Below are 27,209 nucleotides of genomic sequence, written 5' to 3'. Positions count from 1 at the left end.
AGGAGGGGGAGGGGGGGGCGGGGGTCCGGCGGGGCGCATGCGCGCGCGCTCCCGCCGCGGCGCCGGGCGAGGAGGGCGGCGCATGCGCGCGGAGGCGGGCGCGGGAAGGCCGTGGTCGCCGTGGTGGTGGAGGAGGCGATGGTGGTCGGCTGCGAGGCGGGGGTGGTAAGCTCGTGGCCTGCGCCTCCTCGGGCCCCGCGGCCCCGGCGGTTCGGAGGAAACCGGCCCATCGTGCCGAGCCGGCTCCCCATCGTCTTCCCGCACAAACGCTCCGGGCCCGTCCCTCCCCTCCTTCCAAGCCTCCAGTGGTTGCCTATCAACCTCTGCACCAAACAGAAACTTCTCACCCTGGGCTTCGAGGCCGTCCGTCCGTCCGTCCCTCCTTCCCTCCTTCCTCTCGCCCCCTCCTACCTCTCCTCCCTTCTCTCGCCCCCTCCTACCTCTCCTCCCTTCTCTCTTTCTCCTGCCCACCCCGCACGCTCCGCTCCTCCGCCGCCCCCCGCCTCACCGTCCCCCGCTGGCGCCTATCCCGGCAACGAGCCCTGCCCCACGTCCTCCCTGTGTCCTGCGGTGCCCTCCCTCCTCACCTCCGCCAAACTTACTCTCTTTCCCTCATTAGAGAAGCAGCGGGGCTCCGTGGAAAGAGCCCGGGCCTTGGAGTCAGAGGGCTTGAGTTCGAATCCCGGCTCTGCCCCTTGTCAGCCGTGTGACTGGGGGCGAGTCACTTCACTTCTCTGGGCCTCAGTTACCTCATCTGTAAAACGGGGATGAAGACTGGGAGCCCCACGTGGGACAACCTGATTCCCCTGTGTCTACCCCAGCGCTTAGAACAGTGCTCTGCACATAGTAAGCACTTAACAAATACCAACATTATTATTATTATTATTTCCCTCTTCCAAGCCCTCCCGAGAGCTCACCTCCTCCAGGAGGCCTTCCCAGACTGACCTTCCCTTTTCCCTCTGCTCCCTCCCCTTCCCCCTTCACCTCACCCCAACTAAGCCCCCTTTCCCTCTGCTCCTCCCCCTCTCCCTTCCCCTCAGCACTGTGCTCATTTGCATATATTTTTATGACCCTATTTATATTGTTAATGAGGGTACATCCCCCTGACTCTATTGCAGTTAAGTTGTCTTGTTTTTGTCCGTCTCCCCCCATTAGACTGTAAATAATAATGATAATGATGGTTTTTGTTAAGCGCTTACTATGTGCTGAGCACTGTTCTAAGCGCTGGGGTAGATAGGGGGTCATCAGATTGTCCCACTTGAGGCTCACAGTTAATCCCCATTTTACAGATGAGGTAACTGAGGCCCAGAGAAGTGAAGTGACTTGCCCAGAGTCACACAGCTGACAGGTGGTAGAGCCTGGATTCGAACCCATGACCTCTGGCTCCCAAGCCCCGGCTCTTTCCACTGAGACACGCTGCTTCTCTTAAAACCCATCACTGGGCCGGGATGGTCTCTCTCTGTTGCCCAATTGTCCATTCCAAGTGCTTAGTCCAGTGCTCTGCACATAGTAAGCGCTCAATAAATACTATCGATGAATGAGTGACCCTCCGGCCTCCCTCACCCCCCTCCCGGACCCTGGCCCTCACCGCCTTGGGCAACTCCCCTCACTTCTCTGCGCCTCCCTTTCCTCATCTGTAAAATAATACTCGGGGAATTTGTTCGTAATAATGATGGTATTTCTTAAGCGCTTACTATGTACCGAGCACCGTTCTCAGCGCTGCGGGAGATCCAGGGTCAGCGGATCGTCCCACGTGGGGTGCACATTTTTTTAGTCCCCGTTTGTACAGGTGCGGTCACTGAGGCACAGAGAAGGTAAGGGACTTGCCCAAGGTCACAAAGCAGCCTGGCTCAGTGGAAAGAGCCCAGGCTGGGGAGTCAGAGGTCATGGGTTTGAATCCCGGCTCTGCCACTTGTCAGCTGTGTGACTGTGGGCAAGTCACTTCACTTCTCTGGGCCTCAGTGACCTCATCTAGAAAATGGGGAGTAAGACTGTGAGCCTCATGTGGGACAACCTGATCACCTTGTATCCCCCCCAGCGCTTAGAACACATATTAAGCGCTTAACAAATACCAACATTATTATTATTAAGTTGCGGAACCGGAATTAGAACCCACGACCTCTGACTCCCAAACCCATGCTCTTTCCACTAATTCACTCTATTTACTATGTTAAGTGCTTACTCTGTGCCAAGCACTGTTCTAAGCACTGAGGTAGATACAGGGTAATCAGGTTGTCCCACGTGGGGCTCACACTTTAAATCCCCATTTTACAGATGAGGCACAGAGAGGCGAAGAGACTTGCCCACAGTCACACGGCGGACAAGCGGCAGAGCTGTGATTAGAACCCAAGTCCTCTGACTCCCAAACCCATGCTCTTTCTGGGCCTCTTTTCTCCAAGCCACGTGCTTATCTAGGGTAGATACAAGATAATCCAGTTGGGCACAGTCCCAGTCCACAAGGGGCTCAGTCTTAATCCCCATTTAACAGATGGGGGAACTGAGACCCAATTAAGTGAAGCGACTTGCCCAAGGCCACACAGCACACAGAGGGCTCCGATCAGCTAGTGTGGGAGGGGACGGGCCCAGCCATCACTTTGATGCTAGGAGGGCCAAGAGAACTTGGTCAAGGAGTCAGGGAATTCACCCATTACCTAGTAAAATGAAGCACTTGCCCCCATTTGTATGTGGAAAATTAACACAGAAATTTATAACTCACAAATCGTTCATTGTTAATCCATAGTTCCATGCAAGTCCACCCAAAACGTACAACTAGGGAAGCAGCGTGACTGAGTAGAAAGAGTCCGGGCCTTGGAGTCGCGGGGTGGGGGGAGAAGAGGACCTGGGTTCAAATCCCGGCTCTGCCACTCATCTGCTGTGTGACCTTGGGCAAGTCTCTTGTCTTCTCTGTGCCTCAGTTTCCTTTTCTGTAAAATGGGGGCTAAATCTTACTCCCTCCTACTTAGATGGAGATAACAAATACCATAACCCACCCCCGCCCCCCACAATCCTCAACTGTAAGATTGCTGGTAAACATTTAGGATCATTAATCTTAAATCACCATTACCTTCCTGGTTGAAGTTATAGAGATAATAGAGGTATTGAGAGCTGCAGACAGAAAAGGGAGATCACCAGCCAACAGCCCGGAAGAAGTATATCCTGAGCTTATGTGGCTGCTATGCTCGTTTTTTGTTGTTTTTTTTTTTTAATGGGATTTAAGAGCTTACTATGTGCCAGGCCCAGTAATCTTGACTACTTTTCTCCTTTCAGGTGTCAGAAACATGTGTGCTCAGTATTGCATCTCGCTGGCTGACGTTGAAAATGCACAAGCCAACATTCACCGCCTCATCCACCTCACACCTGTCCTAACCAGCTCCATTCTGGATGAATTAGCTGGCCGCAGACTTTTCTTCAAATGTGAGCTCTTCCAAAAGACCGGGTCCTTCAAGGTAAGGCTAGAGCCGATAGAATGAGCTAGATCGACTGTTGATATTAAGGCATTCTGTTTGGGGCAATTCGTTATATGGTCAATACTGCATTTGTCGACGACATTCTTATTGCCTCTTGCTTCTGTCGGAAAGTTAATGGAGATGACCTTAACTCATTCTTTGAGATTCTTCTTTTAGAAGCAAATGAAAGAAGAGGGGAAGTTCCTAACCTGTTGCCTTTGAAATTCTTGCAGGGAAGAAAGCCCTGGGAGTTTCTTTAGCTCCACAGACCCTTTTTTCTCTCATGGAGAAGGGGTGTTAGATGCCCAACTCTCCTTGTTCCTTTTCTCTTCACTACTGCCCCGAACTACTTTTTTTAAATGGTATAAGTTAAGCACATACTATGTGTCCAGCACTGTTCTAAGCGCTGGGGTAGATACAAGTTTATTAAGTTGGACACGGTCCCTCTCCCACATGGGGCTCGCAGTCTAAGTAGAAAGGAGGACGGGAATTAGATCCCCGTTTTACAGATGAGGTAACGGAGGCACAGAGAAGTCAAATGACTTGCCCAGGGCCACACAGGAGACAGTTGGTGGGGCCGGGATTAGAAGAACCCAGGTCCTTCTGACTCCCGGGCTCATGTTCTACCATGCTTGCTTCTCTGCCCCTTTAAGTTCAGACAGAAAAAAAACCTTATCCAGGGTAGCAGCGAGGGGAAAGAGTGGTGGGGAAACTGCTCTTCCACCTGCTTCCAGCTTTCTGTAATCACAGAGCTCTGAGTATATGATTTGTCCTTCCTCCCCGACCGAGGTTCGTGGAGCCCTTAATGCACTCAAGGGCTTGACTGCCGGCTCTCTCAGAGGCGGGAAGAAACCGAAAGCTGTCGTGACTCACAGCAGCGGGAACCATGGACAAGCTCTCACCTTTGCAGCCAAATTGGAAGGTAATGGGTGAAGCCCTTTCTTCTCTCTGGGCTGGTGAATCAAGGGGAACCTGATCTCACCCACACCCTGAGTCATGGGCAGGACCGGGGGGGACCCTGGGGTCCCATCCAGGTAGCAAAGGGGGAGCGGGATAGTGGGAAAACGATTGAAGGACTCCATCTCATCCTGGACAGAATTGGGCAGTTGAGCAAGAGTATGTGGTTCCCTGAAGTTTCAGTCCACATCACCTAGATCTGCTAGATTGTAAACCTTTTGAGGGCAGGAGACTTATCTACTACTTCTCCCAAGGAAGTATTCACTCCTCCTGAACACACCTTCTCACTGTACCTCACTCTCTTTTATTTCCAACCCCTTCCTCGTTCTGTTTCACCAGCCTGGAACTCACAACCATGCCATCTTCAAATCCTTCTGTAACTCTCACCTCCTCCAGGAAGACTTCCTTGAGTTATGTCCAACACCCCATCAGTCAACTCCACAGCCACCCTTAGTGTTACATGTTTATACCAATTTACAGCCCTGTCTATATTTGTCAATTCAATTTTTTCTGCTAGTTCAACCATGTTTTTCTTCTTGCTTCCACTATTTGTAAATAATCTTTTGTTCCTCTTCCCCCATCTGGTTTGTAATCAGGGGTCGTATCCACCATGTCTATTGGATTGTACTCTCCCAGGCATTTAGTACACAGTGCACTGTACAGAGAAAGCACTCAGTAAATACAAGTTTTGCTTTAGCCGTCCTCTTCCCAGGCCTTAGCCCATCGCTCTGCACATAGTAGAGTCTCAAATTCCATTGAGTTTTTTTCCCTAGGAATTCCTGCCTATGTGGTGGTTCCCCACACTGCTCCACCCTGTAAGAGAGCTGCAATCCAGAGCTATGGGGCCACGGTGGTGGACTGTGAACCCAGCGATGAGGTAGGTAAACCAGCCCATAACCAGGAACTCTTTACATCAACTTGGTACATCGATGCGATTCAGAGGACCTTTTATTCTTTTTCCGTGCCAGTCCCGGACAGAAGTGGCATCAAGGGTGGTGCAGGAGACAGAAGGCACCTTCGTGCACCCAAATCAGGAACCTGCTGTGATTGCCGGCCAGGGCACCATTGCCCTTGAAGTCCTTCAGCAGGTAAAAGGCTGTGCAGTTCTCCCCAAAAGAATAATAGTCATAATATTAATTGTGCCATTTGTTAAGCACTTACTCTGCACCAGGCACTATTCTAAGTGCAGGGGTAAAAGCAAGCTAATCAGGTTAGATAGAGTCCCTATCCCACATAGGGCTCACAGTCTTAATCCCCATTTTACAGAGGAGGGAACTGAGGCACAGGTGTGACTTGTCCAAGGTCACACATCAGACAAGCGGCGGAGGTAGGATTAGAACCCAGTTCCTTCTGACTCCCAGGCCCTGCTTCAGCCTCTAGGCCAAGCTGCTTCTCCTGTTGTTTCTTGGGGTCCCTATCAGATGAAAATTATTCCAGTGCAGTTAACCAGTCACAATCATTCCCCTCAGTTCCCCCGCATCAAGTTTATAATCTTGTGTTCTCTACTGTACATTAGGTTCCTCTAGTGGATGCCCTGGTGGTGCCCGTTGGGGGCGGTGGCATGATTTCTGGAATTGCAATCACAGTCAAGGTAAGCCACTCCTTAGCCTGTGGCTGCTTCCTAGCCATGCTGGCCACTTCTGGATTATAGAAGGGCATGCAGATTCCTGTGCTTATATCATGGTTGAACTTTCACTTGAGTTCCCAGAGTATGTCAGGAACTTCCATTCCTCCTCTTTGAAATGGGTCCCTCCAATCACTCACAGCCCCAAACTTAAGATCCTATTGCCCTCCTTTCCACCCACCCAAAACAGACTCCAACTCTCCCCCTCTCCCCCAGTCAGTCAGAATTCTCCATCATTATAATGCCCCAAACAATTAATCAGTGGTATTTATTGAGGGCTTACTATGTATAGAACACTATATTGATTAGGAGAATACAACACACCAGAATTAGCACATTCCCTACCCATTTCCTGCTTACAGTCTAGAGAACGAGACAGACATTATGTGATTTTAGTAGGACTTTGAAGGATGGAGGGTGGTATTCATTCATTGTTGTATTTATTGAGTGCTTACTGTGCAAAGCCTTGAACTAAGCACTTGGGAGAATAGTATTACAACAGACACTTTCCCTGCCCTCAACAAGCTCTCATTAAATATAAAGGGGGAGGGAGTTCTTGGCCAAAGGGAGTCAATTGTATTTGAGTACTTATTGTGTGTACAACTCTGTATTAAGTGCTTGGGAGAGTACAGTATAGAGTGTGTGGGCATGGGCAAGGGGTTGGCAGCACAGCAGTTAAGACAGGTACAGTAATGGGCATTAGAAGAGCGAAGTACTCTCCCAAGCGCTCAGCAGTGCTCTGCACACAGTAAGTGCTCAATAAATTCAATTGATTGGTGTGGGCTAGGTGTAGTGGAAGGTCAGTAATGTAAGATAGAGGGGAGAGCTGAATGAGTGCGTTAAATCCGATGGGAAGGAGTTTGATGTGGACAGATGCAGCCCAGGAAAAAAATGGATGTAAAATTGGCTTTATTTGTAGAGAGATGTATCACCGAGACTCCTCTGCCCCCATAAACAGAAAGTGTTTTTGCATGCCTGAGATAGATGTCCGCTCTCAGTAGTTACAAGGTACCCAATGCTCTCCTCCTCCCAGGCCCTGAGACCCACCGTAAAGGTGTTTGCTGCTGAGCCATGCAATGCTGATGACTGCTTCCAGTCCAAGCTGAGAGGGGAATTGATCCCTAACCCTCAGCCCCCAGACACCATCGCCGATGGGGTCAGATCCAGCCTTGGTACCAATACCTGGCCCATCATTCGAGACTTTGTGGATGAAGTCTTTACTGTAACTGAGGATGAAATCAAGGTGAGGCTCAAGTAGCTGTGGGAGGGGCTAGCTCTCACATCCCCAATTTGGGCCAGAGGCCCTTTTTCCTCCTATGAGCACCAACATCGCCTTGTTGCTGCCTGATAAATGATGGAGAGCAACAGGGAAGGCTGCCAATTAGTCTAGAGTTTATAAAGTCCACAGGCTTCTGGCCTTACCCACGATTTCTGTTTTAACTGCATGGGAGCCTGGGTCTTACTTCCTCTCTCTCACACCTTCATTTTAGGAGGCTCAGGAATCCTTTCTGGACAACTCCTGCAGTCTACAAGTAACTCCCAGGATACAAAAGCTGGGCATTGAACTCAGGGACCCCTTGGCTCCCTCAGGGAGAACCCTCACCCCCTCAACATCCCAACAGGCTACCGCGTTTAGCTCCCAGAACAGCCCCGACAGCAGTGTCATGATCTTTCGTAGTTCAACCCAGAAACCCTCTAACTGCCGCCCCCTTCTTTACCAAACAGCAAGCAACCAAACTCGTGTGGGAGAGGATGAAGTTACTTATCGAACCGACTGCTGGGGTCGGAGTGGCTGCCGTGCTGTCCGAGCAGTTTCAAACCGTTGCCCCGGAAGTTAAGAACATCTGCATCGTGCTGAGTGGTGGGAATGCAGATTTGACCTCCCTGACCTGGCTTAAGCACTGCAGAGACCAGGAGGCTAGCAACTGCTAAAAAGGTACCCTCCGGCACCCTGAGCGTTCAGTAATTGATGATTAGGATGGAAAAGGCGGCAGTGTAGGGCTCCAACAGGCAGCCCCTGCGAAGGAGATTTTAGGAACACATAATGGCTGCTTTGGCTAATTAGTAATAGAAACAGCATTGTTCAGTCCAAGAAACTTGCTATAAACTAACCTTTGGTTGGACGGGGAAGGGAGAGGAGGAGGGAGAATATCCCAAACCTGCCCAGATTCCAAAATGACCACTCCGTGACCTTTAATCTCTTCTTTCATCAGTCAAAGCTGCAACAAGTGACTCTTCCTAGTTGCTGAGGTGAGCCTTAAAGTGCAGGGCACCGACCTCATTTCTGAGCACTAAAGCTCATTAAAGCCTTTCTGACCCTGGAGCTACAGAGAAACCCACTGCATCCCACTGCCCTCATTACTCCATTTCTACTTCTGGTACTGGTGAGAACAGCTTGCTCTTCTCCCAGGCCACTGGCTCTGGCACATAGGGATCGTAAGTCCATTTGGGGAAGACACGCTTAAAGAGATTCATCAGCACTGTGTCCTGGGACTTTAGCTGCCCGTCGAAACTGCACTTCATGTGGCCGTGGGTACCTAGGCAAAAAGACAAAGATGAGAGGAAAGCTTCCAGGTGGTCAGCCCCTCTCATCCACTTAAGGAACCCACCCGGCCCCGTCTTACCTAATGGTTCTTTGATGTGGCCCCTCCGGCCCCACTTTGTCCTCAGCTCCACTGGCTTAAACCACAGCACGTCCTCTGAGTCCAAGAAAGAAAGAGCACCATGAACCCCCAAACTCCTATACAGGGAAAGGCAACCTCCCTCAATCCAGTTCATGCTACACCCCGCTGAGCAGCTGCGGTGGGTCCCAGTAGCTCTGCCCCCAAAAGGGACAACAAGATAGTCTGAAAGAGTCCCCCGGGGACAGGGGGAGGGATTTGGATCCCCTGCAGGGCATGAAAACTCCTAGTGGTTTGCTTTTCTTTCAGATGCCAGAGCTCCCTCTGGGAGGGATTGCCTCTGGTCAGGCACACAGGTAATTTGAACCTGTGCATTTTAAGAACAAGTTCCCACCTCGGTTAAAGAACATGTAGCGCACAACTGCCATCTTAGTGAAGATTTTAAAAGGGTGACCACTGAGCACAAGCCTCTTGATGATCATTCGGTCTGGATCCACTGACAGCAGCGAACCGGTAGCAATGAGGTCGTGCATTCCTAGAGGAGAGAGAAGAGACGAGTGTTCAGCGGTCAAAGCCAGGCTTGGTCACACCAAGATTCCCGCAAGAGCAAGAGGAAAATAGCCAACCGCAAGTCTCCTTTCGGGAAACGAGTCTCAACACTATCCCATAGCCACTTCATACGTTTGGGAGCTCCTTGTGGGCAGGGAATGTGTGTAATAACACTATTGTATGGTATTCTCCCCAGCACTTACTACAATGCTCTGTATGTAGTGTTCAATAAATACCGTTGATTGATGAATTGATAGACTGCAAAGGAAAAACAAATAATCACCAAATAACAGCCAGGATGAGAAGAGGGGATTGATCTTTCCAGGTCTGGGAAGATAATCACTCTTATCCATATTAATAATGGTTGTCAGTGCCTGCTCTCCTCTCATTCTCTCCCTAATGACTTGCACAGGTCTCCTCAGAACCTCTGCTTGGCATAAGGTGGAAATGGAGAGCCTGGCCTAGTTTGCCCCTGCCGGGCCTCAACACCAAATGAACCAGAAGTATTCCAGGAAACTGGCAGTGGCTGGAATCTCATAGCTGGGAACCAGCTTTTTTGAAAAACACTTCTGCTTTGGTACTAAGTGTTTCCACTTTGCAAGTGCCTCAGCCAAAGGATTCTCAAGCTCTGCTCGATTTGAGTCTCAACCCAGCCTAACTCCAGAGCTTTTCCAAGCCTCCTCAGACAACCCCACAGAGATGCCTCAGAGCCGTATGGAACTTCACTGAAATGCTTCAGACAGGTTCAGACATTTTGGCCAAAAACCATCACTGGCTTCTCCATCTCATCTGGCTCTTAAACCCAAAGGGGCAGCTAGCACCAGCAGGGCAGAGAATGGCTTTTCTGTAAACCTGGGCCCTCTTCTGTGGGGCTCTGGTTACTCACCGTTACTCCTTGGTTGGAACAGCAGCACAGAGGCAGGAGGGAAGGTGATAGGGGCGTAAACAGTCACCACCAGGGCCACATCAGCACGCAGGAACCTTTCAGATTTATGCTTATCCGCTGCTCCAGGTGAAAAGACAACCCCCCCCCCCCCCAAAAGAAGAGACAAATTCAGGAAAGAAATACTAGAATGCAAGTGGAGAGCCTGGTGTAGACTCCCCCCTAGAGAACCAGGCCATCGGGCACTAAAGGGATCCCTTTCCTCCCAGTGACACTGTGCCAGGAGAGCCCCTCCAAAGGGAAGGCTAGTTGTATTTTTTTGTTTGTATTAAGCGTTTACTATGTTTACCGAACACCAGGATAGATACACAAAATAATCACGTTGAACACAACCCATGTCCCACAATCTTAATCCCCATTTTACAGATCAGGTAACAGAGACACGGAGGAGTTAGGTGTCTTGCCCAAGGCCACAAGGCAGAAAGTGGCAGCCGGCAATGGAACCAGGTCCTGACTGCCACTCTGTGCTCTTTCCACGCTTTTCGTACTGTCTGGCTCTAAAAGAAGTAGATCGGGAAGCAGGATTCTGTGGAGCTGTATCTGTTGCATTACTTGGCGAAGCTCTGATGAACTCTTCCCATTACTTACATTTGATAAGTGCTTAGTACAGTGCTCTGCACACAGTGAGTGCTCAATAATAAATACGGTTGAATGAATCCAACCCATTCGTTGCCCCCTGTACGGCCAGCACCCTCCCACCCTGAAGCCTCAGAGCCAAAAAGGGATTGATCTTCACAGTCCCCTCAGCCAGGTTCAGACATCACGGCTAGGACATCACGGGCTTCTGGTACCGGCAGCTCCGGAAGTCGCCTGCCCCCCACCAGCCCCAGTGCTGACCTGCCGTGTGCTGGGAGTACAGGGGAGAAGCTCGGAAGCGCCGGAACCCACAGTGAAAGATCAGCTCCTCCTTGGCTTTCACGGGCCTGTTGTTGCTTGGATGCCTCCTCACCACCATGTTCAGGACTGACATCTGGTGATCAAGGAAGAAGCCCAAATAGTCATCCTGGTATCTGTTCAGTGCTTACCATATATGTCAGGCACTGTACTAAGCGCCGGGGTGGATGCAAGGAAATCGGGTTGGACAGTCCCTGTCCTACGTGGGGCTCACAGTCTCAATCCCCATTTGATAAATGAGGTACCCTAGGCCCAGAGAAGTGAAGTGACATGCCCAAGGTCACCGCAGACAAGTGGCAGAGCCAGGATTAGAACCCATGACCTTGTGATTTCCAGGCCCATGCTCTCCCCACTATGCCACGCTGCTTCTGGCCACTCTTTCACTGGACAGTGGGAGGCTGAAGCCACCCAGAAACCTTCTCCCCTGTACTGACAATAGACTGGGAGGGAGAAAAGACTTGGGAGCAGCGACACCTGGCCCCAACCAGATTGGCATTTACCCTCAGAGAAGCCTCAGAGCCATAAAGAATGCGTCACCGATGCTTCAGACAGGTTCAGACATTTTGGCTCGAGTCATCATCGGCTTCTTCAACCCACTTGACTCCCAAACTCGGAGAGCGGAAAAGCCTCTCCCAGGCTGTGTGGATTGGCTGGGGCCCACGCCCGGTTCAAGCAGGCCTCTGCCTCGGGAGCCTAGGCATGGTTATCTTGGGAAGTGGTACCCTGGCTTCAAAGCAGAATTTCTGATTAGGAAATCGGGACACCCGAGCTTCCCAAAGACACAGATTGGTCTGAGCTAGTCACCTTTTGTTCATGAGGCAGAAGAGAAAACAGTACAAGGGGTGCCCCCTGCCTAAAGCATTCTTCCACAGAGGCAGGGACGTCACAGATGTGGATAGAAACATACCAGCCAACCTGCAAAGAGAAGAAGAGGTTAGCCCCGTGGTCTCAGGTAGCAACCCAAGACTCTCGTGCCTCCCCATGTACGACTGAGGCAGAATGCGACGTGAACTGAGCAGTGGAGGAGTACACTGCACCTCCTAACTGAATCCAACCCCCCAAAACACCCCCAACGGGCTAAATACTCTCTGAGGGGTTGGCCTGGGAATTTTATCCTGGTCTCTAGCCAGAGACCTACCCCTAGAGGACACCCCCCCCCCCAAATCCCTCCTTATGGAGAAACCTCAGAGCTAAAAAGAGAATGCATCACAAAGATGCCTCAGCCAGGTTCAGACATTATAGCTTTCCTCATCATTAGCTTCTCCAACCTGTTCTACCACCAAAACGCCGCACCTGGAAGAGCTAAAATAGCCACTACCTGCTCTTTCCGTATCCCAGACCCAAAGTGGCAAGCCCAGGACCAGAGAGGCACATGGTAAACCATTCCCGAGAAGGAATGGAAGATGGAGAGAGGAAATGTAAAGCCAGCACCTCGGCCCCTTCAGTCTCTTTTGCTTCAATCTCCTTGAAGATACGTTTCCTGGTTCGGAAAAAGTCCTGGAACTGGAAGATCCGAGCATAATCTGGAGGGAGGTTCTCCTTGGGATCCCATGGGGATGTACGGAAGCTCTTGAGGCCTCGGTATTTCTGAAACCTGGAAGATACGATGTTTCAAGGGAATCAACTGGTTAGTTGGTCTCCCTACAGGTTATTCAAAACATCTCTCTTGCCTCCCGCTGGTCCCTCATGATCTAGCTCTTCCAGAAGGTTAGAGGCTAATTAAGAGGAAGGGTTACTTCTGAATCAGTTCCCTCCCCCCATCCTATATTAATAGTTATCAATTACCCAAATCCAATTATACTGCCACAACAAACATGGACATAATGGCCCCAGAAGGCCTCCTCACTCTTGGGCCCAGCTGAGGGAGTGCAAGTGAGAAACTATTTGCTACATTGGCCCGAATCTCTACATCAGACACCACTTCCTTATAGTTAGTGGCTGAAACAGGAAAGCCCTTGATTGTTTTCTCTGCTCCCTTTAATGATGAGCTCCATGAGGGCAGGGACTGGACCTAATCGCTATTTCCTCACACCTCTTGAGTGCCCGGAAGAGCCCTCTGCACAGTGTGGCTGCTCCATAAAATTACTTGGATGGGTAGGAAACACCCAGTCCTCTAGACTGTAAGCTCGCTGTGGGAAGATAATGTGCCTGTTACATTTTACTCTCTCCCCAATGCTTAGTACAGTACTCTGCACCCAAGAAACACTCAATAAACACAACTGACTGACAGGCCCCTCTGACCCACATCTTTACCGGATTCTAGCAGCCACATCGCGGGGAGTGTCCACCTCATCTGGAAACATTTCATCCAGTCTTTCCTCTTTGTATTTCTCCAGCATTTGCTCTTCGTCCTCTTCATCGAGCTCTTCATCGTACCGGTCGTCACGTACAGACTCCCCAACCGTAATGGTCTCACAGTCTTCCTCTGCCTCTTCCTCCTCACTACCCTGCAGCAAAATATGACATACACCAATAATCTCACTCTGTCCCCATTACAGGAGTCAGTAAGCCCGAAACGGATCAATTCTACTTTAGCTCCCAACTCATTAAGCCAGCTCTAATACAGCCTGGGGGGATATGATGCAAAAGGAAATCATAATTGCAGTATCAATTGCCTGATTTTTCTGCAATTAAAAACCAGCATCTCCAGCACGCACCACCCCAGGCGCCAACTGAGGCCCAAGCAAATGAGGAACATTAAGAGCCAACATCCACAGAACTGGGCTACCTCAGAATCCGCTTCTTCCATGAAATCCTCAGCTTCCATGTCTTCATCCTCATCTTCCTCGTCGCCTTCATCCTCCTCATCCACGATCCATTCCGCCTGATAACTGGATGTTCCTTTTGGGACCCTCTTCACCACCTTGGTACTTCCCTTCAAGAAACCTATGGGTCCCCACCTCGGATAAGCACACATCTCTCCTCCCCAACGGCCGAAATTGTGATCCCTCCATTATTCCCTTACGCTCTAGCTCCAGGACATCACTGACCATATTGGCCCCTTGGTGAATCTAGACTATCACTGCTTAGCTCTTACTCTGATACCGAGACACATTCTTGCTTCCCAGCTGAGGACTCATTAGTTTTAATCATCTGCATTAGGTCTCTCTGCAGAGCCGGGGGAGCCCCGCCTCCCCACCCCAGGAAGCAGAGCAGTTGGAGTCTGAGGTGGTCTGGGGGGCCCAGGACTCAGAAAGCATCTTGGAGAGAAACACATACACACACACACAACACACACTCACACCCTCCCACCCCCTCCACCCACCAAACATTTGGGAATGTTTTTTCCTAACAGCCATACACAAACACAGACACATACACACTCTTTCTCTCTCTCTCTGCTTCCCAACTCGGAACATTACAAGTCTCTGACCCCAAGGAGTGGCTGAAGGAATGCAGGATTTTCAAATAACTCGATCACTAGAGTACCAGAATTTACCCTTGGCTTCATTTAGCTCCTCTTCGGTGGGCCAGGTTTGCTCTCCCTCCATCGGATCTGGGATCACCTCTGATTGCAGGGACTCTTGTCTATTGGGATCTGCTTTCATCAGGACCTTCAAGTCTTCCTCCATCCCAACAATACCATCCTCGGCATCCATCTGAAAAGCAAAAAGAGCCAATGGTCGACACAGCTCTACGGCAGAAACGCAACTCCCCTTCCAGGTAACCCCACTGCCAGCTTGGAGTACAGTTACAGTATCCAGTTTGGACCACCCTTACACCTCAGCCTGAAACTAAAGTATTTCTGTGTCTGTCACTAGAAGGTCTGCATGTGCTTTGGACTAAGTTCAGTCCTACAAGTGAATTTCAGCTATACTACAAAAATAGATCCATTAGGAAGGTGTATCCTTAACAGTGAGGATAAATGTCAAGAAGAGCGATCATCCCACTCTTCCTCCAGGCAGCCGTTAGTACTTTGGTTGAGAGCAGAAAATTAGATTTGCTAGGCCGTTGGCCTGACCCAGCGCAGCGTTTCTTATTTCTTTCACGTGAATGCCTTCCCTACCATAGCTATGGCTCACTCCTCAGCTCAAGTTCTCTACTGGCCCTCTTTGGGCCCAGACTGATCGATCCATACAGAACTCGTGCCTTTCGGGGCTCTCGATCCTACCTGCATTCCTGTGTCTGAGACCTTCCGGGATTTCGCCCCTCTGGGATTGAGCGAGAAGGGGTCTGCTGGAGCATCGATCTGCCTCATCTGGAAGTCTCCATGCCCCACGATATGCAGCAGGCTGTTCACATCCAGAGTCTGCCCCCGAACATAGCCCGTCACCTTCAAGGTGCCCACCAGCCTGCTCTCCTGACCGGGGATAAAATCAACGCTATGGGCCAGTAAGTAAGCCCGGCGGTCTCGGAAGGCCAGGTGCCGCTGCTTCTGGTTGGCCAGCTGCCTTAGGAGCAGGATTGCTTCCTGTTGGGTGTCCAGGGGCAACAGCCTATCCTGGGGGAAGCGCTTCTCCACAGTCTTACTCAGCTTCTTCTTTGCATCCACTTGTTTCTTCAAAGGAAGGCCAGAAATCCCCTGAATGGCAAGTGCTGGGAACGAAAAAGAAAGCATTAGGGGGTCAGAAACCCCGGGGCCACCTAGCTGCCAGGCCCAGTTCAGCCTTTAAGGCCAAAATAGGCACTCAAATACTACCGATGGGAGTTCAGAGCCACAGTCCTCAAATGTCTGGCCTCCCTAGGCAAGGGCCCGGCCTTATGTTGGATGGAATCGGGAGGCATAGGGCAGACCACCTCAGCAAGCATCCCGAGAGCTGAGGGTTCTGATCCAGCCAGCCGATGCTGGGGCCCTAAACAAACTCGGTTGGGTCCACGAGGCTGGTTGGCTCACCTCAAAAATGGTGCCCCACAGGCCCTCAGTTTAGGATTTCTAAGGATGGGGGGGTGGGGGCTGCAACACAGCAGCATTATGAGCATGCAAGGTTGGAATTATCAACATTAGTAGCCAAAGGGAACCACCATGCAAGTAGAGACCCTTTTTTTCTCCCCCTCTACCAAAGAGGTGCCCGATAATACTACTAATGGTATTCGTTAAGTCCTTACTGTGTGCCAAGCACTGTCCTAAGTGCTGGGCTAGATAAAATACATGCATCTCAAAGCGCCCGTCCCATATGGGGCTCACAATAGGTAGGGAGAGAAAACAGGTACTGCATTCCAAAATTGTAGTAGCGTGGTCTGGTGGATCGAGCATGGGTCTGAGAGTCGGAAAGAAGGACCTGGGTTCTAATCCCAGCTCTAACTCTTGACTGATGTGCGGTCTTGAGCAAGGCACTTCACTTCTCTGAGCCTTAGCTTCCTCAAATGGGGTAAAATGGGGATTGAGATTATGAGCCCCATGGGGAACAGGGACTGTGCCTAACCTGATTATTTTGTATCTATCCCGGCACTTAGAACAGTGCCTGGCACATAGTAAGCGCTTAACAAATACCATTAAAAAAACACACAAAAAACTTTACACCTGAGGAAGTCAAGGCACAGGGAAGTTAGGTGACTTGCCCCAGGCAATATAGCAAGCAAGTGGCAAAGCCAGGCTTAGAACCCAGGTCTCCTGACCCCCACTCCAGTGTTCTCTCCACTAGGCTGCCCTGCTTCTCTACTAGAGAACAGAATTATTAATATTAATAAACAACTGTGGTATTTGTCAAATGCTTATTAGGTGCCAAGCAGTGTTCTAAGATAAAAGATACAAAGTATCAGATTGGACAGTCCCTGTCCTGCATGGGGCTCTCAGTCTAGACAGCAGGGGGAATTTAATCCCCATTTTACAGATGAGGGCAGAGGGAAGTTAAATGACTTTTCCAAAGTGACACAGCCAACATGGTAAAGCAGAGATTAGAACCCAGGTCCTCTGACTCCCAGGCCCGTGCTCTTTCCACGAGGCCAGGCCCCTCAAACTGTGCTCCACACCAGGCTGGACTGCATGGTAGTCAATTTATAAATGAAGAGCTGGGCGGTACCTCCCACTACCCCAGTCTCCTCCCAAGTCTCCATCCATATCCCAAACTCACTGTAGGTGGGAAGACCTTGGGCAAAAAGACAAGAGAGGCAGTAGTCTCCAGTGTTGTCCCAGCCTTCCAATGGATCCAAGATAAACAGGACGGTATCAGCCACTTTGGCCAGGTCTAATACCGTGTGAAGATCTCCTGGGGACAGAAACCGGCAGTCAAGTAAGGAGAGATGGGTTTGCCAGACAGAGTCCGACAGACACGAAGACACAATAATTAACTATTATTACTACGCGAAGACAGGTAGAGCCTCAGCAAGCCCATTCCTACCACTTTCTAGGGCTCTCACCGGGTCTGGCCGACGTGAAGAACCACCGTTGTTTCGGCTGGGGGCAGAGCAGCACGAAGCCAGGCACACCACCTTGTTCACACTTGGACACTTGCGTAGCATCGTTACTCCGAAGCAGCCGCAGGGCCTCGCACAGGGAAACCCCGGCGTGCAACGGCACCACGAGCACAAAGTGGGGAGGACCATCTTTACTGCCCAGTTGCCGCTTCTCAGCCAACACCTGCGGGAGGGGAAAGCCACACAGGTGAGAGGTCTTGAATGCAGATCCCTTCTCTTCCCACCTCAGGAAGGAGAAAAGGGTCTTGGTCCAGTTCATTCCTGCAGGATTCTTATCTGGTGCTGAATTTAGCCCCGAGGTATTCGGGGCAGCTTGCTTAGGGACAGGCATTGAGCCCACATGCGAACCAATCAGTCAACCAATCATAATTCTTGAGAGCTATGTGCACGGCACTGTACTAAACGCTTGGGAGAGTATAAAGTAACACCAATTGGTAAACAATTTATACTTCTCTGGACCATAAGGCCCCACTTCCAAACCCCCTGAAACGGGGCATTTCCCAACAGAACCGAACCAGGTCTTCATTTAGTGAGGCTGTCCCCTCTTCCCCCTACTCACGGCCTCCTTTTTCTGTTTCCGGATCTGACCAGCCCGATGCCTCTGGTCTACTCTGCTGAGCGCCTTTTTCTTCTTCTTGCTCAAGACTTTCACAGCCACTCGGCCTGAAAGCAAACCGCGGGAAGAGAAAGAGACAATGTCCCGTGTGTTTCTGTGAGAAGGGAATGAACGCTAAGCCTGCCCTGGGCCGCATTCCTGGTAGGGAAGAAGGGTGAAATGGGAAAGGGGTGGGGGAAGCAAGCTGCGAGTGTCCGAGTGTCCGGAGTGGCCGGCCTCTGGTCCGAGCCGGAGAAAGGGTAGACTAATAAAAATAACTAGTATTTGTTAAGCGCTTACTATATGTCAGGCACTGTACTAAGCACTGGGGCAGATACAAAATAATTGGGTTAGACAAAGTCTCTGTCCCACACGAGGTTCACAGTCATTCATTCGATTCATTCAATTGTATTTATTGAATCGTATTGGAAAGTACAATTCGGCAACAGAGACAATCCCTACCCAACAACGGGCTCACAGTCTAGAAGTCTTAATCCCCATTTTACAGTTGGGATAACTAAGGCCCAGGGGAAGTGAAATGACCTGCCCAAGGTCACAGAGCAGACAGACGGTGGAGCCGGGATTAGAACCCAGGTCCTTCTGTCTCCGAGGCTCGTGCTCAGAAGAAGCGTGGCTTAGTGGAAAGGGCACGGGCCTGGGACTCAGAGGAGGTGGGTTCTAATCCCGGCTCCGCCGCTTGTCAGCTGTGTGACTATGGGCAAGTCACTTCACTTCTCAGTGATCTCATCTGTAAAATGGGGATGAAGACTGTGAGCCCCATGTAATCTGATCACCTTTTACCTCCCCCCAGCCCTTAGAACAGTGCTTTGTACATAGTAAGCGCTTAATAAATGCCATCATTATTATTAGACCACGCTGCTTCCTCCTAGAAAAGGAGTGTGGCTTAGTGGAAGGAGCACGGGCTTGGGAGTCAGAGGTCGTGGGTTCTAATGCCAATTCCGCCACTTGTCTGCTGTGTGACCTTGGGCAAGTCACTTAACTTCTCTGGGCCTTATTCATTCATTCAATCGTATTTATTGGGCGGTTACTATGTACTAAGCGCTTGGAATGGACAATTCGGCAACAGAGACCATCCCTGCCCAATGACGGGCTTACAGTCTAATCGGGGGAGACAGACGGACAAAAACAACTTAATCACGATAAAAAGAATAAAGGGGAGGGACACCTCATTAACAAAATAAATAGGATAATAAAAATATATACAAATGAGCACAGTGCTGAGGGGAAGGGAGAGGGGGAAGAGCGGAGGGGAGGTGAAGGGGGGGGGGGGGGCCTCAGGGAGCTCCTCTGTAAAAATGGGATTAGAAAATGCGAGCCCCACGTGGGACAACCTGATGACCCTGAATCTCCCCCAGCGCCTAGAACAGTGCTCTGCACATAGTAAGCGCTTAACAAATACCATCATCATTATTATTCTGGGGAGGTGAAGGGGGGGGCCTCAGGGAGCTCCTCTGCAAAAATGGGATTAATAATAATAATAATAATGTTGGTATTTGTTAAGCGCTTACTATGTGCCAAGCACTGTTCTAAGCACTGGGGTAGACACAGGGGAATCAGGTTGTCCCACGTGGGGCTCACAGTCTTAATCCCCATTTTACAGATGAGATAACTGAGGCACAGAGAAGTTAAGTGACTTGCCCACAGTCACACAGCTGACAAGTGGCAGAGCCAGGATTTGAACCCATTACCTCTGACTCCAAAGCCCGTGCTCTTTCCACTGAGCCACGCTGCTTCTCAGCGTGGATTAGAAAATGCGAGCCCCACGTGGGACAACCTGATGAGCCTGGATCTCCCCCAGCGCCTAGAACAGTGCTCTGCACAGAGTAAGCGCCTAACAAATACCAACATTATTATTATTCGGGGGGGGGGGGGGAAAGGGGGTCCGCTGGCACATCCTCACCCTTAGCGTCCCACTGTGCAGAGCCCCGGCCCCGGTGGCGGCCGCCCTTGTGAGGCTTATTCTGCTGCTTGAGAGGCCCCGCGCGGTGAGCCGCCATCCTCCTCCGCACGTGGAGGGGCCCGGGCCTCACTTCCGGGAGGAGACGGGCAGCAGCCACTTCCGCTTCCGGTGCCCGAAAGGGGGCGTGGCTTCCCCGGACCACGTGCCTCCCTGGCAGCCAATGGGAGCGCCGCCCCGCTCTTTCCTCCCCCCTCCCCTCCCCGCGAGGCCCCAAGCTGCCCCACGTGGCCCCCTGCCCCTTCATTCATTCATTCAATAGTATTCATTCATTCAATAGTATTCATTCATTCGATAGTAATCATAATAATAACGTTGGGTATTTGTTAAGCGCTTACGATGTGCAGAGCGCTGGTCTAAGCGCTGGGGGAGATCCAGGGTCACCAGGTGGCCCCACGTGAGGCTCACAGTCTTCATCCCCGTTTTACAGATGAGGGCACTGAGGCCCAGAGAAGGGAAGTGACTGGCCCACAGTCACACAGCTGACTGGTGGCAGAGTCGGGATTCGAACCCGTGACCTCTGACTCCCAAGCCCGGGCTCTTGCCACTGAGCCACGCTGCTTTTACCGATTAGACTGTGAGCCCGTCAATGGGCAGGGATGGTCTCTATCTGTTGCCGAATTGTCCATTCCAAGCTCTTAGTACAGTGCTCTGCACAGAGTAAGCGCTCAATAAATACTACTGAATGAATCGAATGAATAGCATTTATTGAGCGCTTACTCTGTGCAGAGCACTGTAGTATTTATTGAGCGCTTACTCTGTGCAGAGCACTGTACTAAGCACTTGGAATATTTATTGAGCGCTTACTATGTGCAGGGCACTGGACTGAGCGCTTGGAATGGACAATTGGTTCCAAGCCCGTGGGCCACAAGTGGTAGGGAAGCAGCGTGGCTCAGTGGAAAGAGCACAAGTTTGGGTTCGAATCCCGGATCTGCCACTTGTCAGCTGGGTGAATGGGGGCAAGTCACTTCACTTCTCTGGGCCTCAGTGACCTCATCTGTAAAACGGGGATTAAGACTGTGAGCCTCATGTGGGACAACCTGATTACTCTGTAACTACCCCAGCACTTAGAACAGTGCTCAGCACATAGTAAGCACTTAACAAATGCCAACATTATTAAGTGGTACCCGCCCCCGAAAGGATCCCAGGGGCCATTTCTAAGCACGGGAAGGGGCCTTCCAAAATTCATTCATTCAGTTGTATTTATTGAGCGCTTACTATGTGCAGAGCACTGTACTACTACTACTAATAATAATGTTGGTATTTGTTAAGCGCTTACTATGTGCAGAGCACTGTTCTAAGCTCTGAGGTAAATACAGGGTAATCAGGTTGTCCCACGTGAGGCTCACAGTAATCCCCATTTTACAGATGAGGTAACTGAGGCACAGAGAAGTGAAGTGACTCGCCCAGTCACACAGCTAAGTGGCAGAGTCGGGATTCGAACCCATGACCTCTGACTCCCAAGCCCGGGCTCTTTCTACTGAGCCAATTTGTTAAGTGCTTACTATGTGCCAAGCATTGTTCTAGGCACTGGGGTAACAATCATGATAATAACGTTGGTACTTGTTAAGCGCTTACTATGTGCCAAACACTGTTCTAAGCGCTCAGGGTGGGGGGAATACAAGGTGATCGGGTTGTCCCAGTTGGGGCTCACAATCTTCATCCCCATTTTACAGATAAAGTCACTGAGGGACAGAGAAATTCAGTGAGTGGCCCAAAGTCACACTGCTGACAAGTGGCGGGGCCGGCATTCGAACCCGCGACCTCTGACTTCCCAGCCCTTGCTCTTGCCACTAAACCAAGCTGCTACTAAGCGCTTGGGAAAGTACTATTCAGCAACAGATAGAGACAAATCCCTGCCCACCATGGTCTCACAAATAATCCATCAGCCTAAGGTCCACTTTTCTTAACAGGGACAGAGTTGGGGTGAAAGGCAGCAATCTGGGGTGGTACGCTGAGGGCAGGGAATGTATGTCCTTAGTGTTATATTGTGCTCTCCTAAGCGCTTATAACAGTGCCCTGCACACGGTTAGGGCTGAGTAAAGACGATTGAATGAATGAAAGGGTGGGGGACCGGCCCGGCTCCTGCCGATTAGACTGTAAACCCGTCAAAGGGCAGGGACTGTCTCTATCTGTTGCCGATTTGTCCATTCCAAGCGCTTAGTGCAGTGCTCTGCATATAGTAAGCGCTCAATAAATACCAATGAATGAATGAATGTCCATTCTGCTTCATCTGCTGCCCCTCCACTGTCCTTCCCGTGAGCCAGAGGCCCCGGGCGCAGCTGACAGAAGGGTTAAACATCTGCGTGGTGGCCTGGATACGCGGTTTTTCCACCCGAGGAGTCCTCGTCGCGGACTTCATTCATTCAATCGTGTTTATTGAGTGTTTACTGTGTGCAGAGCACTGTGCTAAGCGCTGGGAACGTACACTTCGGCAACAAATAATGATAATAATGTTGGTATTTATTAAGCACTTACTATGCGTAGAGCACTGTTCTAAGCGCTGGGATAGATACAGGGTAATCAGGTTGTCCCAGTTGAGGCTCACAGTTAATCCCCATTTTCCAGATGAGGGAACTGAGGCACAGAGAAGTTAAGTGACTCGCCCACAGTCACACAGCTGACGAGTGACAGAGGCGGGAGTCGAACCCATGACCTCTGAATCCGAAGCCCAGACCCTTTCCACTGAGCCACGCTGCTTCCCCGGGATAGCGACAATCCCTACCCAACAACGGGCTCGCAGTCTAGAAAGGGGGAGTCAGATTACAAAACAAGTAACCAGGCATCAATAGCTTCAGTATAAATCAATAAAATTGTAGATATATGTAAGTCATTAATAAAATAAGTAGAATAATAAATATGCGTAGATAGACACAAGTACTGTGGGGAGGAGGGTAGAGCAGAGGGAGGGAGTCGGGGCGATGGGGAGGAGGAGCAGAGGGAAAGGGGGGCTTGGGCTTAGAGAAGCAGCGTGGCTCAGTGGAAAGAGCCCGGGATTGGGAGTCAGAGGTCATGGGTTCGAATTCTCACTCTGCCACTTGTCAGCTGTGTGATCGTGGGCAAGTCACTTCACTTCTCTGTGCCTCAGTTACCTCATTTGCAAAATGGGGATTAACTGTGAGCCTCGGGACAACTGTGGGACAACCTGATTACCCTGTATGTCCCCCAGCGCTCAGAACAGTGCTCTGCACATAGTAAGCGCTTGACAAATACCAACATTATTATTCCCTGTGCCTCAGGGACCTCATCCGGAAAATGGGGATGAAGACCGTGAGCCCCACGTGGGACCACCTGATGACCACGTTTCCACCCCGGCGCCTCGAACGGTGCTCGGCACATAGTAAGCGCTTAACGAATACCATCATCACCTCCGTCGTCTTAAAAGGAGCAGTTTCCTCCGGAGGCGCCTGGGGGAAGGTGGGTTTCCCACGTGGGAGCCTCCCAGGACCTAAGAGCAGGTCCTCACAGGGGGAGGGCAGGAGGCTGGAAGAGGGAGAGGAGGGCGGGGGCCAGGGATCCTCCCTCCTCCCCCTCTTGTGAGGAGGGGGAGGTTCACAATGCGGTGGGCTCGGCCCCGGGGCGGGGCGGGGAGAGGGATGTCGGTTGCCATGGCAGCGGCGGGGGGCTCCCGGTGGCGCGCTTCCAGCCCGGCCGCCCCCAGGTGCAGGCTCTCCTGCTCCTCCTCCTCCTCCTGCTGCTCTTCCTCCTCCTTTCCTCCTCCCCGGGCCTCGTCCCGAGCCTCCCCCGCCCGGCGGTCGTGGGAAGGGGCCGGGCTAGGCCTTGACGTCGGTGCGGGGCTCGGAAGATGGCTGCGAAGCCGGTCCCCGGGCCACGGTTGCGGTGGCCGGCGGGCTACCAGGCCGGCCGGGGCTCCGCCTTGCCCGCGGAGGACTGAGCCCGAGGGAGACCCCGGCCCCGGCCCCCCCCATCCCCACCGCCACGACCCCCACCGCCCCCCAGCACCATGAGCGGCGCCGAGGACGCGGTCAAAGAGAAGCTGCTGTGGAACGTGAAAAAGGAGGCAAGTTTGGGGAGCGGACCCCCAACCCCCGCCCCCCGGGACCCGGGACAGTCCGAAGCCCGGCCTTGGGGAGGTTGCAGGGAGGGCTCTCCCCGGCCAGGGGCCCGGGGGCGAGGCTGCAACGTGGATCCCTCCCCTGAGGTCGAAGCAGGACCCTGGCCAGAGTCCTTCCTGGCAGACCTCGCCCCTTCCCGCGGGGGTCGGGAGAGGGGGACAGAGCCCCTTGAGTTGGGGGGCTTGGAGTTTTTACCCCCCCAGCTCTTCCCAGGCCCCCTCGATGGTGACGGTGGGCGCTGAGCAGGGACTGACTCCACGGATGGGTGGGGAGAGGAGAGGAGAGGATGGGGTCCTGGGGGAAGCGGCTCATTGATTCCCAGCCCTGGCAGGGTCCCGGCACCTCCCTGCTCCGGGAGAAGCCCCCTCCCCGCCCTTTCGCGAAGCCCCAGGGCTCCCCTTTCCCCCAGCCGGGAGTGTCTCCCCCAGAGGCCCATTTCGGAGCCATTCATTTCTTCGCAGCCTCCTGGGTTGGACGGTCCCGGAGCCCCCCACCATTGCATCCCCTCAGCCCTTCCCCTGCCCCCCTTCTTCCTCCCTTGCCCTATGGAGCTCCAATCTGACGGTTTGGAGAGTGGGACGCTAACGTAGCCCCCTTTATCTCCGCGGACCTCAAAATCAATCGGTCGTTTTTATCGATCCCTTACTATGTACCAAGCACTGTAGTAAGCACTTGGGCGTGTACAGTGTAACCGGGACCCATTCCCTGCCCACGACGAGTTGGTCTTCCTTCTTGGAAACCCCAAAAAGGCTCCAGGACAGAGCCGATGCCACCGTCTTAGAGAGCGATGCAGAAGCCCCATGGGAAGGACCCCAGACCCCAGAGAGCTTCCCCTTCCACACACTGGCCCCCGGAGTCCCCTGTGACTGCAGCTGCTCAGATCTGGGGGCTTTACCCCGGGATTATTCTCCCTATCCTCTTTTCCTCCCTCCCTCCCCCGGGCCACCCCAAAGGGGACATATCGCTTTCCTCCTCTCCATCATCCCATCGTCTCTCTTCCCGTTGCATGTAAAGCTCCTTGGTACTGGCCTATGCGGAGCAGCCTGAAGAGGTTAAACAGGCCAGACCTTCACTAACGCAATCACTCTCCTTTCTGGGCTCCAGTCTCCGGTTTAAAGCAGGGGTGGTTCAGCAAATGTGAGAAATGCCCAGGAAGCCCGGGTGGATGAGGTCAGAACTATTTAGATGAATGGAGGCAAACTGAACTCCCTTCTGAGTGACCTGAATTAACCCTGCGTTACTCCCTGCCCTCTCCCCCTTCCAGCCTCCTGCCCACCTCCGTTGAGGACCTGCTCTTGCAGGAGGTAGATTTCCATGGAAACGTAACCTCCTTCTTCCCACTTTTGAGTCTGATGATGGCTCTGGGGCGAGCTCCAAGACGGGTCGGTGGTTTGGGACGGGATATATGCAAACTCAACGCTAACTTCTAGAAGCGGACCCGACTGAGCGAGCCACGCTCCTGTGGGTCGGGCCCCTTCCCCCGGCATCTCTGCCCAGTCCAAGCCTCCCAGCTGCCCGGTGGGCAGGGTAGGAGGTTGGCAGGCAGCAACTTCAGCTTGCCTCCACCCCCACAGGATATTTGGAAACACATCATGGCAGAAACTGGGTGAGAGCCAAAATGGTGGGGCCCAGATGAGCAGAGACTGGGGAGGGGGGAAAAACACAGTTCAGGGAAGCCAAGAGTGACCAACTCCTGACCTTGAGAGGAGCAGCTGGGAAGGCCTGGAATATGAACAGCCTTCAGTGGGACAATCTGTCCCTCTTGAGCAAGTCACTCGAGGAGGTTCTGTCTCAACCAGGAAATCTCCAGGGCATCTGTGCCAACCTGAAACTGCTCAGGAGGTCAAGGATGACCCCCGGGCTGCAGATTTAATATCGCCAATATAATCCACAACACCCCCCCCCCGCCGAATTCTAGCCCTAGAGCAGTGAGGGTCTGTGGGGCTAATAGTGCTGGGGGTTGCGGGGGGGGGGGGGCAACTGGAGGAGGGGTGGTGTCTGAGCCTGTTGGATCATTCATTCATTCATTCGATCATATTTATTGAGCACTTACTATGTGCAAAGCATTGTACTAAGCTGCTTGATCCAGCTGCTTGATCCTTTAGCCCGATGGAATGTTGACCCTGTCCCCCTGGCTGTCTGCAGGTCAAACAGATCATGGAGGAGGCTGTCACCAGGAAGTTTGTGCATGAAGACAGCAGCCACATCATCGCTCTGTGTGGTGAGTGATCAGGCTCCTTCCTGGAGGGAGACTGGGGGGAGAAAGGGATGGGGCGGCTGGACATCGGGGGGTTTCTGTTTGGAAAGGAATGTACAGACCTCTCCCAAATGTGAGCTCTCTTGGGACCTGGGATTCCATGGATAGGAAATGTGTCTGTTTATTGTTGTACTCTCCCAAGTGTTTAATTCAGTGCTCTTCACACAGTAAGCACTCAATAACTGTGATCGAATGAATTCCGAGCACTCAGCCCAGCCATAGGTGTTGGCGGGGGGGCGGTAGGGGGGCTGTCTCAAAGCTCTGGGAGCCTTTGCAGATGAAGGGGTGGCCTTCTTCAGGGTCAGTGCCCAGACGGGAGCAAGGGTTTGTCACCATTCTGCAAGTGAGACGGTATTCTCCCCAACCAGGGCCCCACCCATCGCAGATCCTTCCCCACAACCAGCTACTGTGGGGACTCGGAGGCCCCAGCACTCTCAAGCCTGTTCATGGGGCGTTTTGGGGGATGCGAGGGGGAATTAGATGGGGGATTCCCCTGTGAGCCTTCCACCTCGACAGACCTCCCAAGCTCCACGCCCCAGGCGCCTGAAGCTCCAAAATGAAGCTCTTGTCTCTGCTCCCCACTGGGTTTCCATTTGAGTCTCGAGGAAATTGCCCTGCCTCTCGGCTCGGTGCCCCCGCGGGGCTCCGGCAGCGAGGAGCCCTCTGCAACCATTGATCCGTCTTCCCCGTGGCTCTGCTCAGGTTCCCAGCGGCTGCTGTTTTCCTTGGAGTCTCTCCGTCTGTCTGTGTCTTAGGGGCGTTTGGCTCGGCTCCCACCCCTGGGGTGGCTTTAATCTGTCAGCTGTTGCCCTGCAGAGAGGCAGTCTTGTTGCTGGGAACCCTGCGGGAGACGGCACCGGGCAAGAAACAGGGAAATCCATTCTCATTTCTCTGCCTTTCGCCAGACGGGATGAG

General features: G+C 52.1%; 3 protein-coding genes and 3 non-coding genes across 8 annotated transcripts in view; 2 read left to right on the top strand and 4 right to left on the bottom strand.

The window, feature by feature from the left end:
* The first annotated feature begins 72 nt into the window (after positions 1-72).
* Positions 73-17,409, top strand: SRR (serine racemase). 2 transcript variants are annotated; one of them, XM_029081919.1, is made up of 9 exons: positions 73-165; positions 3,268-3,446; positions 4,236-4,368; positions 5,177-5,280; positions 5,372-5,491; positions 5,920-5,994; positions 7,061-7,270; positions 7,753-7,963; positions 17,323-17,409. In XM_029081919.1, exons 2-8 carry the CDS (start codon positions 3,279-3,281, stop codon positions 7,957-7,959), a joined length of 1,017 nt encoding a protein of 338 aa, XP_028937752.1. In that variant the 5' UTR covers positions 73-165; positions 3,268-3,278; the 3' UTR covers positions 7,960-7,963; positions 17,323-17,409. The 2 variants fall into 2 exon arrangements, with proteins under 2 accessions (XP_028937752.1, XP_028937751.1); XM_029081918.2 differs by lacking the exon at positions 17,323-17,409 and adding an exon at positions 8,958-9,447.
* On the bottom strand, positions 8,196-20,044 carry TSR1 (TSR1 ribosome maturation factor). The gene is made up of 15 exons (XM_029081917.2): positions 19,905-20,044; positions 17,948-18,051; positions 17,332-17,551; positions 17,046-17,180; positions 15,146-15,570; positions 14,474-14,633; positions 13,763-13,920; positions 13,288-13,481; positions 12,466-12,628; positions 11,839-11,949; positions 10,978-11,110; positions 10,084-10,200; positions 9,043-9,183; positions 8,652-8,726; positions 8,196-8,564 (listed from the first exon to the last, which is right to left on the bottom strand). Exons 1-15 carry the CDS (start codon positions 19,999-20,001, stop codon positions 8,386-8,388), a joined length of 2,412 nt encoding a protein of 803 aa, XP_028937750.1. The 5' UTR covers positions 20,002-20,044; the 3' UTR covers positions 8,196-8,385.
* LOC114818152 lies at positions 9,889-9,980 on the bottom strand. The gene has a single exon (XR_003765973.1). It is a non-coding gene; the product is annotated as a small nucleolar RNA SNORD91 family (small nucleolar RNA).
* On the bottom strand, positions 11,535-11,625 carry LOC114818151. Its single transcript, XR_003765972.1, has one exon. It is a non-coding gene; the product is annotated as a small nucleolar RNA SNORD91 family (small nucleolar RNA).
* Positions 12,206-12,300, bottom strand: LOC114818149. Its single transcript, XR_003765970.1, has one exon. It is a non-coding gene; the product is annotated as a small nucleolar RNA SNORD91 family (small nucleolar RNA).
* A 3,555-nt stretch (positions 20,045-23,599) lies between the features above and the next one.
* Positions 23,600-27,209, top strand: part of SGSM2 (small G protein signaling modulator 2) — a 39,201-nt gene continuing 35,591 nt past the window's right edge. The window contains exons 1-2 of one of the 2 annotated variants that reach the window (XM_029082101.2): positions 23,600-23,982; positions 26,183-26,258. In XM_029082101.2, coding sequence (XP_028937934.1) covers positions 23,926-23,982; positions 26,183-26,258 — 133 coding nt within the window. In that variant the 5' untranslated portion in view covers positions 23,600-23,925. The remainder of the gene's footprint in view (positions 23,983-26,182; positions 26,259-27,209) is intronic. The other variant, XM_029082102.2, reaches the window with a different exon arrangement.

Source organism: Ornithorhynchus anatinus, chromosome 17 (assembly GCF_004115215.2).
Source record: "Ornithorhynchus anatinus isolate Pmale09 chromosome 17, mOrnAna1.pri.v4, whole genome shotgun sequence".
In the NCBI taxonomy this organism is placed as follows: Eukaryota; Metazoa; Chordata; class Mammalia; order Monotremata; family Ornithorhynchidae; genus Ornithorhynchus; species Ornithorhynchus anatinus.
This window is presented reverse-complemented; position numbering and strand designations above follow the sequence as displayed.